We start from the raw sequence: 18,580 nt of genomic DNA, 5'->3' as shown, positions 1-18,580 counted from the left end.
TAACAATCCTGCACCCTCTCTCACCTCTGGTGCAGCATCAGGCAACCAGGCCCCAGCTGCTTTGGCCAAAGAAACTCTCACACTGAGAACTGCTCTGCACTTGGTCTGGCCGCCAGCCCCTCCTCCATTCCCCCTACATGGCCTGGGCTTGGCCTTTGGCCAAATAAAACCCTCCCAATTCTCCAGCGGTCCATCCTGCTCCCCTCGAGGCCTTTGCATATTCTGTGCCTCTTCCCAGAGCACGCCCCCTCCCCACCTTGGCCCGGCCAACCCCTGCTCATTCCCAGGACTCCTTTTCCTCCAGGAAGACCCCTCAGTCAGGCCACATGCCCTGGGAGTGTGTTCCCATGGCTGCCAGCAGCACCACCCCAAGTTCTAACAGCCTGGGGCAATAGACACGTTTTGGAAGGGCTTCCTAGCCCATAAGCTGCCCTTCTTGGAGAATTGTCCTCTCCCTCAAGCAGTGGCCCAGGGCCAGGGGGAACCAGAGCAGAGGTGGACATCTATACCATTGGATGCTTTCTTCTTGGGCTTTGGAACTGGAACTGGAAGATGTTGGTCCTGTGTCCCTCTTGGTGAACGAGGGAGAACAGACCAGGAAGGGAACTGTGGGTCTTCCAAGCTTGACCAAGGGCTGGAAACCCCAAGGAGGCTTCCGCCTCCTCCTTCCTGCTCACAGCCCTTGGAGAATCCCCTCTGCTCCTGGGACACGATGGGGTACACTCACACAGCCCCAGGCAAGCCATGCTCTCTGTATAACGTGGGACCTGTCTTCACGATGTCCCCCCACGCCCACCAGAAGCAGGCTTCACACTTCTGCAGGATTCCCTCCTCCCACTCTGGGCACTAAGGAGAAGGTGATCCAGGAAGGAAGGGGCAGAATAGGAGGGGGTTTGTAGCCCCCACAGGGGCTCCTCGCTGACATGCTCTGTCTTGCACCAGCTGTCAGCACCAGCTAAGAGGAAAGGGCTCAGGTTTCTGAGTTAGCCACACTCAGGCTTTAAGAGATAGCCAGTAGGGGCTCCAATAAGGCTCCCACAGGCTACTTACTAGCATATGACCGTGGGAAAATCTCTGAACCAAGTCCAAGTTTCCTCTCTGGGTTTCCTGTCAGGATTCAGTAAGCTAATGCAGGTGAAGGGCTGGCACTGTGGCCAGCACAAAGCATGCTCCATCGGCAATAATTGTTGTCCTTGTTATGAAACAGTGAGTGAGCTCCCCGTCACTGAGGGTGTGTAAGCAGAGGACTGGGGAGCAGCTGTCAAGAATGCTACAAAGGGCATCCGTGGCTGGGTGAGAGGAGAGACTCATTGACATCAAAACTTCTCAGTCTCAAAGGTCTCCCAGTTTCCTTCCTCTAGCAACCCACCTCCGGCCAACACTGCCACGGCTCAGCTGAGCCCGATTGCATAGGGCGGGCAAAATGTCAGAAATTTCCCCCAGAGACCGAGGAAGGGGTTTTTGTGGGTTTTTCTCTTTTCCTCTTGCTTGCCGGAAGCACCGGGTCAATAAAACTCCAGCAAAATGCCCCGCCCACCACACCAGCAAGAAGCGCTCAGCCGCCTCCGGTCACTGGGCCACAGAGAGAGAACGTGGGGGGAGGGCAGCCCTCTCTTCCCAAGTCACAGCATCGCTGGGCAGGTGTCACTCTGTCTCCGCCCACTACACCCGGTGGGGACTGCACCAGGCAGGGGTGAAGGAAGCTGGAGGGGCTGGGAAGAAAGTGTCTTTCTTCCTGCAGCTGGAATTATGGGTCCCGTGTTAAGTCACAGAGCCCTGTGTTGCAGTTGTCCTGACTGCTGTTGTCCTGGGGAGAAGCAGCGTGCCCCCCGCCACACAGCACTGGGCTGGTGAGGGAAGGCTTCCTGGAGGAGGCAGTACCGGGACTGCAGGAGGTGGCGGCGGTGGGAGAGGGCATCCCAGGGCAGACAGGCATGTCAAAGGCCTAGAGACTTGAAAGCACAGAAGAAAGGCCAAGGGGAAAAGGGTGAAAAAGGTGACGAGTGACCTCACGATTAGTTGAAGCAATAAACGGTTGTTGGTTGGGTGGGCAGAAGAGCACACGGAAGTGGGAAGGGAGGAGTGGGTGGGTGGATGGCGCCGCATGGGAGGGGGAGGGTGCTGTGGCCCAGCTGTGGCCCCCTCCAATCCACATGCTGAAGCCCTCACCCCCAGTGGGACTTTATCTGGAGACAGGGTCTTCAGGAGGTAATTAAGGACAAATGCGGTCAGGAGAGTGGAGCTTGGATCCGACAGGGTTGGTGGTCCTTACAAGAGGAAAAGGGAAATGTATCTCTTTTCTTGCTCGCACTCTCTCTCTCTCTCTCTTCCCCACTCCTCTCTCTCCTTCAGCCATGACAAGGGAGCTGTCTGCAAGCCAAGAAGAGGAGCTTTACACCAGAAGCCCTGCTGGAAACTTGGTCTTGGACTTTCTGCCTTCCAGAATGGTCTGGAAACAAATGTCCATTGTGGACGTGCCCCACCCCCACCCGCACCCCCCAGCCCCACTCCCCATCTGTGGTGTTTTGTTATGGCAGCAAGAGCAGCCTGAGCCAGATGGGGGCATGAGTGGGGGACCAGTGGCAGAAGGAATGGGGAGGGGGTGAAGGACATAGGACGGGGGAGGGGTGGGCAGGTAAGAGAGTGGGTGAAGGGTTAGGTGGGGGATGGGCAGGCTTATGGGGAGTTGGTGAGGGGGCTGGCCAGTCAGGCACAGGAGTCCCAGGCCCTAAGGGAAACACAGGCGCCCACCTCGTATGTACTTCAAAACCCACACTAACCCATAAAATAAAGGGGAGAAAATCCAATAAATTTCTACTCTTTTCCCTACCATGACAACTTTGAAACATTTTTGGAAATAGAAAATATCCAATTATTTTCCAAAATGTTGTTCTGGGTCCTTGCGGGGCAGGGGGCGCTGAGCTTGGGCTCGGTCCACCCTTGCGGTGGAGCAGAGAGGCTATAGGTCTAGGGACAGACTGGGCTTCCCGTCCGGCTCAGGCCACTTACCCTGGATGATTTTGTGCACCATGGCCGGGAGCCACCCTCCAGACAGCAAAGCTGGCGGGCTGAGAGGATGGCTAGGTGAGCTCCTAACTATCCCAAAAGTCACCCCCCACTTCCAGTGGCCTCCTGTCCTCTAAGCACGAGGCAGTCCTCATGCCCTCCACAGTCAGAATTAGCATCTTTCCCACTCAAGGCTGCACCCGAGATCAGAGACCATAGTTCAGCTCTAGCTCGTGTCCCACCCAGCCAAGGCTACTGGAAGTGCCTTGGGAATTCTGCTAACAACCACAAGGATGACAGCCTCACCACCCCGTTCTGGCCGCTCGCCTCTTCGGGCCAGAGCCGCCCCAGCCCAGTGAGCGAGAGGCAAGCTGATATTCTACTCAGAGCCAGTCATGGTGCTGGTGCTGGGTGAGCCTCCCAGGAATGGGCGCCGAGCAGGGAGCCTGGTTCCAGAGAGATTTAGGGCTCAGCTGGCCCAGAGATAAATGCACGTTCTGGGCTGGAAAAGATGAGGACTGCAAAGGGCTTCCAGACTCAGAAATGAGGGGCAGTCTGGGGGTGTCGAGAGCCCAGGCTCCAGGGTCACAGAACCCTGGGCTCCAGTCCCCAGCCCCCCGCCAGCTCCCCCATTTCCCAGCTCTGTGACCTTGGGCCAGCTACCCAAGCTTACAGCACCCTCGACAGCCTCATCTACAAAATGGGATTAATAAAGGATGCTGTGGAGCTCGTGCAATGCTTCTGAGGCTCTCAGACCGGCGTGCGTATGGTAAGGGTTCTTAAGGGGTCAGCCAGGACTAAGAGCAAAAGCTTCAGAAATCTAGAGCCAATGTGACGATGACAACATGGGCTTTCATCTTGCCCATTCACCAATCACCCCAGAGTTTTATACCATAGGGACAAAAGTCCACCCCCCAACCCCGTCCCTCCCCAGCACCCCCACTCACCCTCGGGGCAGCGGTAACAGCACCTCCCAGTAGTCTGGTCATAGGAGTGGTTGGGGCCTTCCTCGCAGGCGTTCCTCCGAACTCCATCCTGAGGGCAGGATACATTGGTGAGACCAGGCTGGTCCCAGACACAGACCCCTCCTGCCCCTCGGATCCCAGGAGGCCAGGTCTCCACTCACTGTCAGCACCAGGCCTGAGACAGAGCCTCAAGTTTTAGAGGAGAATCCGGACAGGAACACCTGATCTCATACCTGCCTCCGACCCGCTGCATTGGGAGGGGGGAGTGTGATGGCAACTCCAGCCTTCCAGAATTCAGCCCCAAACCTGGCTCTGCCCTCTCCTCTCAGGCTCACATCCAACCCATCAGCAAACTCTCTTGGCCTCTTTGGACCAATGTTCTCCCCGCCCCCACATCCTCCACCTGGCCCCGGTCCCCATCCTCTCTCCCCTGGATTAGTTAATTCAGTTGCCTCCTACCTGGCCTCTGACATGGACCCAGCAATATGGCAAATCTGTTTGTTGTGGTCTAACATGCTCTACAGGAAAGTGCACACATCTCAAGGACATACCCACTGAATTATTCCAGTGTGACCATGTCTCACAGCTGGCACCCAGGTCAAGAACCAGGATGCTGCTGGCACCTGGCACCCTCCCTCATGCCCCTTTCCATGAACTACTTGCAAAAGGCACCGGCTAACCCAACTTCTCTACCATAGACTGGTCTTGTTCAGCTTTTGAGTTTCAATGGGTAGAATGATCTCTGTTCTCTTGCAACTGGCTTCTTTAACTCAACATTACACTTTGTTGCAAAGCCTGTTGCATTACACAGTTTGTTGCAAATGGCAGCTGTTCCTTCAAGTTCATTGCTGCGTAGTGCTGCCTCACGTGAATGAATAGGCACAATTGATTTATCTAGTCTACTCTTCATGGACCTTAGTGTTGTTTCCACTCCTGATCATTATGAATAATGCCACTAGGAACAGCCCTATACATACATTTTGGTGCTCAAATGTACACATTTCTATTGGACTCCACCCCGGGGTGGGGGCGGGAATTGCTTGGTCATAAAGTGTGGTATGCTCAGCTTTGATAGAATCCCCATAGTTTTCTTTTTTTTTTTTTTTTTAAAGATTTTATTTATTTATTTGACAGAGAGAAATCACAAGTAGATGGAGAGGCAGGCAGAGAGAGAGAGAGGGAAGCAGGCTCTCCGCTGAGCAGAGAGCCTGATGCGGGACTCGATCCCAGGACCCTGAGATCATGACCTGAGCCGAAGGCAGCGGCTTAACCCACTGAGCCACCCAGGCGCCCTCCCCATAGTTTTCTAAACTGACCCTTCACTGCTGTGTGTAAGTGTTCCAATCGCTCCCCAATCTTGTCAACACTTGGTAGAGTCAGTTTTAAAAATGTTAGCCATAGTGCTGAGTGTGCAACGGCCTTAGATTATATCCTTTATGTTGCGTTTCTCAGGGGGCATAACGATGTTGAGTATCTTTTTACATGTTTGTTAGCCTTCTGGATATTGTCTTTTATAAGACCTGAATGAGGTCTTCTTCTTCTTTTTTTTTTTTAAGTTGAATTGTCTGACTTTTCTTATTGATGTGTGGGAACTCTTCATATATTCTGGATACAAACCCTTTGGTAAATAAATGAATAATAAATACCTTCTCCCCTTCTGTGGCTGGCCTTTTCACTTTCTTAAGGGATCCCCCCCCCCCTTTTTAAAGATTTTATTTATTTTGTTTCAGAAAAAGAGAGAGAAAGAGCATGTGAGTCCAGGGAGGGGGAGAGGGAGAGGGAGGAGAGAATCCCAAGCAGACTCCACACAGAGCATGGAGCCTGCTGCAGGGCTTGATACTGAGACCCTGAGATCATGACTTCAGATGAAACCAAGAGTCAGATGCTCAACTGACTGAGCCACCCCAGGTGCCACTCTTAAGGGAGACTTTTTTTTAATTAGTTTATTTTTTAAGATTATTTATTTAAGAGAAAGCAAGTGAGAGAGAGAGAGAAAGAGAAGGGGGAGGGGCAGAAGGAGAGGGAGAAGCAGATACCCCATTGAGCATGGAGCCCAATATGGGACTCAATCCAGGGACCCTGGGATCATGACCTGAGTGGAAGGCATCCGCTTAATGAACTGAGCCACTCAGGCACCCAGGGAGCCTTTTGATGAACAGAAGTTCTTAGTTTTAATGAGGGACAATTTATTCATCTTCTCTTTCATGGTCAATGTCCTTTATAAGAAATACTTGGGAGCCCAATGTCATTCAGATTCTCTCCCACATTACCTGCTTGATAATATCCCTTAACCTTCCTTGTCAGGTTTCATTTTGGTGCATGGTGTAAAGTAGGGGTCAACACTCACTTTTTTCAGGAATACACATTTTAACAAGTTCCCCCATAGACTTCCAGGGCTCTTTAAAAGTTAAGTCCTGGGTGCCTGGATGGCTCAGTGCATTGGGCCTCTGCCTTTGACTTGGGTCATGATCCCGGGGTCCTGGGATCAAGGCCCGCATCGGGCTCTCTGCTCAGCAGAGGGTCTGCTTCCCCCCCCCCCCACCCACCTGCCTCTCTGCCAATAAATAAATCTCTCTGTCAAATAAATAAATAAAATCTTTTAAAAATAAATAAATAAATAAATGGATAAATGAATGAATAAATAAGTTAAGTCCCTTTGTCAGAAGGAGCTTGAGAGAAGAAAATCTCTGCTGACATCCTGGGGGAGGAACTTTGTCCTTCTGGTGGAATGAAAGGGGAGCATGGGGTACCTGGTGGCTTGGTCAGTTAAGCATCTGCCTTCAGCTCAGGTCACGATCCCAGGGTCCTGAGATCGAGTCCTGCGTAGGGCTCCTGGCTCAGCAGGGAGCCCCTCTATCTCCATCACTTCCCCCTGCTCATGCTCTCTCTCTCTCTCCCTCTAAAATAAATAAAATGGAAGGAAGGAAGGAAGGAAGGAAGGAAGGAAGGAAGGAAGGAAGAAAGGGGAACATGAAGCAGGTTTCTAAGCTCCAGGAAGGGAGACAAGAGGGAGACGGGAGAGGGAAGAGGGAGCTATGTCCCACCTCTGTATCAGCAGCCCCCCGGGCAGGCAGTGCCTGGCAGAGCCCAGGTGGCCGCTTGTAGGATGAATGAGATGAATGGGCTTTCTTGGTTTGGGGAGAAAACAGAAGCCGTCTCCTAACCCTCCCCCCATAGGGGAGATGCCTGGCTGGTCTGAGGGGCTTCTCTGCTCTTCTCTCCAGCCAAGGGAACAGTGAACACTAATGAATGAGTCCTTCCATCATGTCAGAGAGCAGGAGAAGGCCAGTGTGGCTGGAAGATGGATATGTAGAGTCTTGATCACATTATCCTTTTTTCCCCTCTTTTTGCGCATCTGAAATGTTACCATATAAATGGGAAATCAATGTAACCTGCCATTTGCGCCCCACCAGTCCCGTGGCACTTGTGTACCTCCTTTCTCACTTAATCCAGAGCCCCAGGACTTGAGGCCTCGACTCGAGGACACTGTCTTTACCCACCCACACCCAGTGCCCTCCCTCCAGCAGGACCTCCTTCTTCTCCTGTAAACTGGGGAGCTTCTGCGAGCCTCGCTAGGGACAGAGACCTGCCTGCCCCCCCAACATTTAACCAAGTGAGTTTGGATGCCTACTGGTGGAGCTGGGTGGGGGGTGCAAAAGTTCAGGCCTGCTGAGTGTGGGGAAAATTCTGGGTCGCTGGCCTGGGTTTTCCCCTTCTGGCTGCCCACTCATCTTATTGATAATTATGGACTCTGAGGAGGCTGTAGGTCCAGGCCCTTGTCTCTCCAGGGTCTGGATGGTGGTGGGGGGGGTGCAGCTGACAGTAGCCTGAATTCTTACCCTCCACTTCCTGCTACCACATCCTGAGTCAGTGGGGGACGGTGGAAGGTGCAGAAAAGAATAGGGAATCCATGGTATTGCCCGTCATGCCCTCCACCCCAGTCACACAGCTCCTCCTTTATGCCACTGACAGCCCTCTCGGGCCAGATCACCCCTCCCCCATGATACTGATGAGGAAACTACAGCTCAGAGAGGCTCAGTCACCCACCTGAGGTCACACAGCAACTAAGTGCCAAGAGGATATTTGAGCATCACTGTGTCCCCAGTTCTCTCCCCCTCTCTGGGCCACAGGCTGCCCATCTAAAGTAAAGACAGTCTATTGTGCTGGGAAGGGCACCGTATCACATCTGTGGTTTCTTTCTACCAGAAGTCCATAGTCTGAATCAAATCATGAGGACACAGCAAATAAACCCAAGCTGAGGGGCTTTCTACAAAACAACTGGCCTGGACTCTTTGCGTGAAAGAGAAAGAAGAGCTATGGCATGTTCCAGAATAGGGAGACTAATGGGACAGTGTGGCTGAATGCAATGTCTGGAATGGATTCTGAATCTGAGTGGGGCTATAAAAGAGAATATTGACATAGATGGTGACATTTGAATATGGACTTTATATTGGATTCTGTGTTCTTTATGCCTACATGCAAGGAGAGAGAAAGATAAAGAAATTGTACAAAACCACACCTGCCAGTAACAGGTGCTCAAAAAAGAGATGGCAACAATTTTCGCAATAAACCTTGTCAATCCAAGGCTGCCACCAGGGGGCGCTGGGCCCTCAGCCAGGATGCCCTGGAAGGAGAGTGGGGCCTTGTTCTCGCGTGGGGCTTGTGGAGGAAGAGGGACAGAGGCTGAGTCCAGGTGGAGGCACAGCTCAGCGCCCTCCCCCAGCATCCACCGCAGATGCCCCCAGACTGCTGTGGCTGACCTTCTCCGGCAGAGACAGTGGGGAATTTTTTTGCCGATGACGTCATGCATGGTTTTACAGGTGCCCAGAAATGGGGCCAGAGCAGTGCACACATGCTGTAGAAGTCACAACAGTTGTTGAACCCAACAGTCCTGAGAGGCCCTACTACCCCAGAAACTGATCTCGGAGTGGAGAAGGACCTGCCCAACGTAGGTGGCAGGCAGGATCTGAGTTGGGGTCAGGGGACTCCTGACCACCCCGACCACTCCATGGGGGCGTTGAGCCCCTATTGCCCATCAGAGAGCTGACCTGCTCCCCGAATACTCTCTAGGAGCTGCTGCTCCCGTATGGGAGACAACCCCACCTTCCCATAAACTAGAGAGAGGTGGCATCTGGCGTCCTAAGCTTCACCTATGCAGCGCCGTGATGCCCAGAAGCTAGCCCACTCCCACGCCCCAGAGCCTCACCTCTGGCCCTGCTCTTTCCTTTTCCTCTGCAATCTCCCTGTCGGCCCCCAGGTTGCCCTGCACCACTGCCCATTCACATAGACCCTTCCCCTTCAGCACTAGGGCAGCCCCAAGAAGGCTGACCTCCTGGACACTGGGGCGCCATCAATCTCCCCTGGCCACTGGTCCAAACCCTGGATGGCCCATCAGTTCCTGCTGCCCCTGGGGAACTGGCCTTGGCATCAGTTTCTGATGCCCCTGGAAGAGAAGGGGCATCAGAAAGGAGAGAGTGGGAGGGGGAAGCCCAGGGACTGCAAGGGGGGCTTTTGGGTGGGGTTCCCCAGCAGGCTTGAGGCAGAGCAAGGTGTCCACAGAGTAATGAGCTGTGCAACCAGAGGACTGGGGCCTGACCTTGGTGGCATCAAGATAAAAAGAGAGTGGCCTGAAACCTTTCCATTTCTAAACCTGCCTGTTTTCAGGCTGGTTTGGTTTTCCCTACAAAACCTGGTAAATTTCACTTTCAAAAAGCCCCACCTGGTTTTGGTTGCCTAGAAGCGAACAGGAGCTGGGCTGCACCTGCAGGAACCAAGATACTGGAGGTGGGGGGCTGGAGGCTAGGGGAGCCAGATCAAATGCAAAATGCACAAAGGGACCAGAGGCAGGCAGAGCTGGGAGAACACATCCCACCCTTAGCCCAGGCAATCCCTGCCTCTGTCATTCAAGGTGAGATGCCTGGGCTAGGAGCAGCTAAAGATGCAAAATCTCAGGTCCCAGTCTAGACCATTTTACATCTGTCCCATTTTGCAGGTGGGGAAACCGAGGCACAGGAAGGTTAAGAAACTTGCCTGGACAGTGTTAGCCCCGGAATCTGGACCGACCCATCTTGGGTGGGCTCTGATCCACCACGTTCTGTGTCACTAGTCCTGCCTGCTTAACCCCCAGTGCTACCCTCAAGTTCACCAGCGCTTCCTCACCACCCCCCAGCATGCACTTGCCGGGAGCCATCCAAGGCCCTCCTCCCATCCGCCCCGGGGGCCCTGTGCCCCACTCAGCGCAGATGCCAGACGGATCTTCTCGGACACAGGCCTGGTCTCCTCCCTGCCCCCTGCTGAAGGGTTCCAATGAAACAATGAATAAAGTCCACAGTGCGGGCAGCGGCCCAGGAGACCCAGCTGGCCTGTTCATCCTCCAGCACCTTCTCCCACCTTCTTCCCGTCCCCACTTCTACCCCTACCTCATTTCCTCCCTCCGGCATCCTTGGACACGGTCCTGCCTGACCACCCCATTCTCTCCTTGTCCAGCACCCTCTCCCACTGGTCTTTCGTGCCACTCCCTCAGAGACCCCTCCCTTTTCACCCCACCCCCAAGTCCAGGTCAAGTGTCAGCCGGCCAAAATCAAGGTGTGGGCAGGCGGCATCCTTGCCAGCAGCTGTGGGGGGAGAATCCATTTCCTTGCCATGAAAACCGAGGTCCCACCTCTATGCGGCCCGTCAGCGAAGACCCACCTTCTGGAAACTGCTGTGTTGCCTGGATGGCATTGCTTGGCATACTGCCCCCCTCCTCCTTCTGCAAAGGCCACACTGGTGGGGCAAATCCTTCAGTCACATCTCCCTCTCCTTCCATATCGTCTCTCCCTGACACAGCCAGGAAAGATCCTTCTTTGAAGGATTCTTACGAGGACAGTGGGCCCCCCTGTATACTCCACGCCGATCTCCCCCCTCACGGTCTCTACCCTTAACCACAGGCACGAGGTCCCCTCTTCCAGGTAAGGGCACATATTCACAGATTCCAGGGTTTAGGACACGGATGTTTTAAGGGACCAGTATTCTGCTGACTACAGCCCTGGGTTATTCTGTCTGTAGACTGGGTTTGGTCATATCCCCGTCCTGGGGGATTCTGAGCCCCGCTCTCTACCCACAGGGCTAGCTAGAGCTCCAGGCCAAGAGACCACCTAAAATTGAAGTTGTGTGCCTCCCTAACCCTAAGCACACCCGCAGACACACAGTCCACCCCGGTCTCAGTCAGCCGGCCACATCCCTCCTTGATCTCACGCCCAAGAGCAGGAGACGGGGATGGGGGGGCTCTCCCCCAGTTCCCACCCCTGGCTTCCAGGGGGCTGCAGGGGGTATGCAAATGGCTCCATGCAGCCAGGCCTGTGTCTGGAGATAAACCCAAAGACAGGAGACCCAGAAACAGCCCCCAAGGAGGGGGTCTGGCACTCGCTGGCAGAATGCAAGGAAAAGCTGAGACCTTCTCTGAGCTGGTGCTCACCAGAACAGTGGCCGTCCTTCCCCGCAACTCTCCCCTGCGGGACGGGAGAAGACGAGAAGGCGTCTGTGGTGGGCGGAGGAGCACCCCTCCGAAGATGTCCCCGTCCAAAACCCCAGAAGCGACGATGATACCTCTTTATGTGGCAGAGGGGAACTGAGGTTGCTAACGAGTGACCCTGAAATGGGATGATCCTAGATTATGCAAGTGAGCCCAGGGCCATCAGAAGCATCCTTGAAAGGGCAGGTGAGTCCGATCAGGGAAAGCTGGGGACGATCAGAGAGGGGTCTGCGGCCGGTGTGAAGGGGGAGGAAGAAGCCTGAGCCCCAGGATGCCCCCAGCAGCTGGGAAGGCAAGGCAACGCATCTCCCGCCTCGAGTCTCCAGAGATGCGCAGGCCTGCCCAAACCTCCAGTCCAGCCCAATGCCATTTTGGATTTAGGAACCGCAGATCAGAAAGATGATCCTCTGTGTTGTTCCGAGCCGCTGAATGCGTGGTAATGATGGCCTGGGAGGGAACTCAGCCAGGGCCCCAATCCAGAAGACCAAGAAAAAAGCCACGTCTCCTTCCACTGAGCGTTCCCTAAAGGCCTGCGGGGAACTGGGAGCTGGGCCCGGCGCTGGGGCCTCAGGAAAAGCCAGTGCCGGACGGTCCCAGCTCACTAACGCAGCTCCCGCGACGGGCCCGCTGGAGACACGACGCACCAGCCTGCAGAACAAAGGACTATAGGAGAACCTCGGAGACACAATGAGACAAACGCAGGGATCGCCGACGCCACGCAAGATGCCGCGAGCCTCATGCAACAGGGAGAGAACAGGACCGAGCGGGGGGGGGGGGGGGGGGGGCGCCGGGCCTGGCGGGGGGGGGGGGGGGGGGGGGGGGGGGGGGGGGGGATTCACGACACGTTCTCGGAGGAGGGGCGCTTCCACTTTTTCTCGAAGGCAAGTAAGATCTTGGCAGGAGGGAAGGAAGGGGAGAGCTTCCCCGGCAGAAGGCCCCACAGAGAAGAAGGTCTGAAGAGGGAAAAACAGAGTAGTATGGGAAATCGGCGGTTTATAGGGTGAGACCGTGGGAGCAGAAGGAGAAGAGGCCCAGGACTTGGGGCCAGATGGGCGGCACGTACTCGTCATTCCCCACACGGTGTGCCACCAAACACCGGTTCCACCCACCGTCCTCAGGTGACAAGCCAAAAACCCTAAAAAAGAAATACGACCAACCCACCAAGCCCTGGATTCCATCTGGGAGGTTAACATTTTAAATCTAGGGCCTTTACTGTGCTTGCTCGCTCTCCGATTCTCCAAGGAAAAGTTGGGGGCCCGAGAGACAAATTGTTTCCCAATCCTAGGTGGTCACAGAACCCTTTCCTCATGGAACGCCTGTTCCCTGGAAGTAACTTTGGGAAATGTTACCTTTGGCAATGGGGAGCCACTGAAGATTATAGAGCAACGGAGACTAGACGGGATGGACAGCATGGAGGCAAGTCAGTCAACAGTACCAAGGTCTGGCCTTGAGTCCAAACTCTGTGACTGCTAGCTCCTCACTTCTCACCGACGCCCCTCCTGCCCGAGAGAACCCCCAGCCCAGCTGCCTGAGCCAGCCATTTAGATCACGGTCCTCCTGAAAGTTCTGGGGCGGCAGCAAAGACTCAGGCTTCACGCTCAGTGAGACCTCGGATGGGATAAAGCACCAGCCCTGGGGCTAGCAGACCCAGCAGCAGCAGCCACTGAGGGACACGGCGGCTGCCACGGAAAACTGAATGGCTTTAAAGGATAGGGAGCCCCTCCCCCACCCCTGCCCGGGTACTTTAGCTTTTGTCCGTTCTTGGAGGTGTCTTGGAGGTGTCTTGGATTCATCCCCGTGTCAGCTCACCTGCTAGAAGGGCCAGCTTGTTTCCGGGACCACCTCTGTCATCCCAGCCTGCACAGGGAGGGGAGCCAGGGACCCGGGATGCAGGGCCCCCCCCAATTCCACCACGAGACTGTGTGGACAGAGAGAACTCAGCCTGTCCCAGTGCAGGAACCGCATCTGGCGGGCGCCTTCTGGAAGCCCAGAGACCTTGCATGAAAGCCAACGAGGGAGCTTCAAGAGCCCATGCCCACACCCCCTCGCCGACATGCTGTTCCACCGGGCCATTGGCGAGGACATTGGCCCCCTTCTCTCCTCAACCCCCAGCCCCCGTGTCAAAAGCTTTCTCCCTCCAGTGCAGGTGGAGGTGAGCACGGGCCCTTTGTGGGCTCCCACTGGCGGGGGCAGATCTCCCCACAAGCGCTAGTCTCTCTTCTCTGGGTCCCTCTTCCCACACCCTCGGGGGCAAGGATCGGTTCATCTTCATCCTGTACCCTCAGTACCTAGCATTCACGAGGAGCTTAATAATGGCTTACCTTTCCACAGCACTCCAGCACAGGCCAGGCCCAGAGAAGCTGCTCCTTTATGATTTTATGAATGAATGGGAACTTGGAGGAATATCCCCGAGGACCCAAGAAGTCAGTGAGTAATTGAATTGGGTCGCATAGAAAAGGTCCCTCCCCACCGTGGAGGCCAATGAGAATGCCAGTGATTTTCGACCCTAGACAGCCAAGATTTTGGAATGAGGCCTCCCTCCCTCTGCCCCAACAGCCCCTAGGGGAGATAGCAGGGGAGAGAGAAGCTGGAGAACTGGTCTTGCCTTGCCGAGCTGCCTTTTTTGACATTCTGTCCCTGAGGTCTGTAGCTCTGGTCCCGCTCAGACCCTGACCCGTCCTGGCACAATTGGCAAGACCATCCTCTGCCTCCTCGTCTAGAAAATGGCGGCCATGACCCCAGACGGGCCCCCCCAGGGTCAGCGCATGAGCCCGATGAGGCCACCCCAGCCAAGCCTGGGCTAAACCAACCGTCTGGGCCAATGAACCCCCAGTTTCCGGGGCGACCCAGACCCAGATCTCCCTCAGCCCTGTTTTCCTTCCGATGATGTTCCGGAGGCAAAAGAGGCCTGGAGGAAGGTGTGTTTGAGCTGAAGAATGAATCACAATCAACCCAAGAAACAAGTCTAGGTCAGAGATGAGTGGGAGCAGAGTCAGAAACTTACAGTAAATGCTGCACTTCTTCCAGCATTGACTGATCTCAAGCTGACTAATGTCCCCCCCAACCCCGCTCAAACCCCACTGTGCGCTCCTGGCTGCCCAGGCCACTCTCTGAGGAAGGGGAGGCCCTGGAGTGAGACCAGCCCACACCTCCTCCCCCGCGTCATATGGGTCATCCCGCTCTGGGTCCCTTCTGCCTGGTGCATAGGGTGAAATCCTGCATCGGCACAGCCCCAGAGCGGCTGGAAAAGTCCCCTTTCCCAGACAAGCCGGCATGGAGGTGCCTTCCTGCTGGTGCCTAAAACCCACTATTAGCACTCGGCTGTGTGGGGTCACTAGCCCTGGAAAGCCCTGATGGAAGAGAGACACGTAGAGCTTATGAGTCACCCCAGGAAAGCCTCGTTCAGCAGATCGGAGCCCAGGGGGAGCCTCAGAGCCTACATCTGGGTGCCGGAGGGAGCTTTGTGGTAGCTTTAGCCCTGGGAGAGGATGACAGGAATTTGAAGTCTGCAGAGGTCATGGAACGACCCTGGGCCTCCCTCCCCTGCCACCACCCACCCACCGACCTCTAGGTGACCGGATGAGGGGGCCAGCGGGAGGCCTGAGGGCAAAGAATTCTGAGGATTCCCATCAGAGTGACCCCAGGTCCCTTCACCAAAACCACTCTTGGGGAGACTGTAGCGCGAGGCATCAGAGGCCCAATCTCTTTCTCAGAAGGTGACACACAGCAAGGAGTCATTCTGGCCTCAGGCGTCCACCACAAAATGATGGCGTCTCCAAGCAGACGGTGAGAAAAAAGAATTTAAAATTCAACCCCTGACCTGGGATTTTTTTTCCTCTTATGACGATTTCCTAAAACTTTGCTGGAATCCCAGAGGCGGAAGAAGCCTTGGGGGAGTCGGAGGACGGCGAGGCCGGGCAGGCAGTCCCCATCCCCCACAGACAGCCGGACTCCTGCCACGAAATGCCCCAGCCTGAGCCCATGAGAGATGCAAATTAAGACAACAAGGATATGGCCCTTTTCACCCGTCACATTGACAAAAATAAAAACTCTGATAAGATCAAAAGTCAGTTAGGATGTGGGGAAGTCACTTCGGCTCAGGCACTGCTTGGGGGGCGGGGGAGGAAGGGGGATTGTCCAGCCACCCTGGAAGCCCATTTGGTGGCATCTTATCACCTGCGTACACTTTCGCCCCGCAACCTCTGCCTCCTCCCGTCAGCTTCTTCCCTGGGGAAAGAAGCGTACACATTCCTGCACATTCCCAAAGGCATCCCTGCCATGCGGTCCATTACAATTCCAAACAAACAGACAACACGGTGGGAGGAAACTTACCACCCACCCATCAGGGACCTAAATAAAGAAAACTATGGAGCCCCCATTTGGTAGAATACTATGTAGCATTTCCCAAGATAAACATGGGGGAAAGAGAAATAAAGAGAAACAGGATTGCCGCTGCGACAGTCTTTCTAAGACAAGCTGCCGACGTAAAAGCCGAATGAAGAACCGCACGTTCTGTATCATATATGGAAAACCCGACCTACCCGTCTACAACTAATGGAACATGGGCAGGCGTTTATGAAGTGTGCTTGTCTCCCTTTTCCACCTATACTCCTCCTCCCCCTGCCTGGAGCCCATTCCCCTTCCCTCCTCGCCCCTGCCCGGAGAGTGGGATGGACAGGGCTGACCTCCACAATAGGGCCGCCCTTTTCTGTAGGACTAAAAAGACGGGCCTGCCCTCCCCGCAACAAACCACTGCTGTTCCCGCCTTTTGCGCTCGCTCAGACCAGTGCCCTGCAGGTGTCTCACGGACACTTACTGTATCCACCAGGGAACTGCGGCCAGCCACAGGCCTCTCTCCTCTTCAGACCCTGTGCTCAGTGCCCTTGGTAAAGTAAACCTTGACCGGTCAATCCGAGCTCTGCTCCCACCCCATGCCTAGCTCGGTGCTGGCCACCAGGGAAGGGCTCCGTTTTCCTAGAGCAGTCCCCAGATGCGGTTCTGGGGTTTTCCTCCAGCAGACGTCAGCCCCATCGCTGACCTTTTCCAGGGGCGGCCACCTACCCCGTGCTCCACGTGCTCCAGGGCCCGGGATCCACGCATCGGTCAGACAGGGGTAAGGGCAAAAGTACGGATCTGGCACCCGTCTAGCACCCTCATTCCCGCGTCTCACCCACACTCAACTTCCCCTCGCCAACCGTTTTAGGGACCAGGAGCCGGTAGCAAGGAGAGCCCCAGCACCAACCTCTTCTGGGCACGGAGGCCCCACCTGGGCTGCCCAGGACCCCCACCCGCGAGGAGCCTACCTCCAGCAGGCAGCCCCTGTTGCTCAATTATTGCTGATTGAATGAATAATTGCGGCATTCGGCCAGGGCCGGGGAAGAGAGCCCCCAGCAGCTGCCTGTCAGCCAACCTCCCACCTGTGAATGCTTGCAGGCGCCTCTCCCCCTGTTTGTCACCTGTGCCCCCCTCACCCCAGCTGGGCCGTAACGAGGTGCAGAGACTCCCCGACTTCCGCTGTCCCCCCACGCTCCCCACACTGCCAGGGGCGCAGAGCAGCAGTCGCCAGGCGGGGGCTCCGGACCACGGGCGCCTCCCAGGCACCTGCTGCCCTCTTACCTGCGGGAAGGCTCCCAGCACCCCCAGGAGTAGCAGTCCCAGCATGGTGTGGAGGGGGCACATCCCGGGGGCTGGAAGGCTGAGCCGGCTGGGGAGAGGTGCCCACCCAGGCGGCCTGGGAAGCGCGCTGCGCCCACGTGCCGGGCCAGAGCCGGAGCAACACCTGGGTGAACCTCCGGGCCAGCAGACTTCCCCCAGCGCACCTCCCCGCCCGGCGCCGGCCGCAGCTGTGAAGTCACTTCAAAAGTGGGCTGCACTTTCTTTGAGGGCTCTGCCTTAACTCTTCCCTTCCCCCACCATCCAGAGGTGCACTGGCACCCAGAGCGGTTTCCAAGAACGCTAAAATAAAAAAAGAAAGCGCGGACAAACACGTGCAGAGATGACTCAGGACAAGCCACACTCCCCTCCTGCTCTTTGAAAGACCTGTCCTGATTGGCCAGAAGCTGTTCTCCCGGCTCCAGGGAGTTTGCTGCCGGCCCCCCGGGGCACTGAGGGCCTGGGAAGGCAGCTCCCCCCCCCCCCCCCGCCGCCCCCCCAAGACCCTGCCCACCACCCCTTGCCCCTGGAGGTGGGGGGAGGCACTCAGGAGATTGGGAGGCTCCAAGCACAATAGTCCCGCCGCACCCCCACCCCAACATAGGGCTAGACCTGAGTTGATTGTGACATGGGTCAACCCAGACCTTCTCTCTCGCCCTGGGGATTCTTTTAGAAGGGACAGCGGAAGGCAGGGGGCTGCAGAAAAAGCCAACACCCCTGAATAAATAGTTGCTAAAAAATAAATCAATAGATGAGAGGTGTGTGGGTGGGTGAGGGAACAGCGCACCCTGGAGATGGGTGTGTGCGTGGATGGCCGGGCAGGTGCCTGGATGGGTGGACAGGCCGATGGACTGACTAAGGAACTGTTGGACAGAGTATATAGAGCATTTTGTTGTCAATCCACAAATATTTCCCTGCCCTCTGAGAGTTTTCTGCCTAGAGGAAGAGCCTGGAACTCCTACCTAAAAGAAAGAAACCATACAATTCTCATTCAAGTTCGGTTCTCATTTGCAGGGGAATAATTTTCCCTTCCAGTGCTTCTCCAGCCCACGAGTTCTCTACTGCTTTCTTTCTACCTTCCAAGCATACATACGGAGCATCCAACAGCCAGACTGCGGGTCACGGGCTCATTTGCTTGTGTTGTATTTTTTTTTTTTTTTCAGACCTGGAGACAGAGAAATAGGCAGCCAGTTCTAGGGGCTCGGATGTAAAATGGCCAGTTGTTTTCCCTGAGCCCAGAACGGCCCCGTGGCCCTCAGGATTCTACACCTCGGTCTGTCCCTGCAAGATGTCCCCCATCTTCCAGAAACGCCTTCATCTCCTTGGTCCTAGTGAAGAGGAAAATTACCTAGTGAAGAGGAGAAAGAGCAGGCCCAGGCCAGGAGGCTCCAGAAGATGGAAAGTTACCAAGAAAAAACTAGAGATAACCAGAAGCCCTACTGGA

General features: G+C 55.5%; 1 protein-coding gene across 4 annotated transcripts in view; it reads right to left on the bottom strand.

The window, feature by feature from the left end:
• TNFRSF8 (TNF receptor superfamily member 8) overlaps positions 1-17,406 on the bottom strand; it is a 62,478-nt gene extending 45,072 nt beyond the window's left edge. For all 4 annotated transcript variants that reach the window (XM_059375646.1, XM_059375644.1, XM_059375645.1 and 1 more), the window contains exons 1-2: positions 17,101-17,406; positions 3,954-4,041 (exon numbers count right to left, since the gene is read on the bottom strand). In XM_059375646.1, coding sequence (XP_059231629.1) covers positions 3,954-4,041; positions 17,101-17,163 — 151 coding nt within the window. In that variant the 5' untranslated portion in view covers positions 17,164-17,406. The remainder of the gene's footprint in view (positions 1-3,953; positions 4,042-17,100) is intronic.
• Between the last annotated feature and the right edge of the window lie 1,174 nt (positions 17,407-18,580).

Source organism: Mustela nigripes, chromosome 14 (assembly GCF_022355385.1).
Source record: "Mustela nigripes isolate SB6536 chromosome 14, MUSNIG.SB6536, whole genome shotgun sequence".
In the NCBI taxonomy this organism is placed as follows: domain Eukaryota; kingdom Metazoa; phylum Chordata; class Mammalia; order Carnivora; family Mustelidae; genus Mustela; species Mustela nigripes.
Note: the sequence above shows the minus strand (reverse complement) of the source record. Positions and strands in the feature narration are given on the sequence as shown.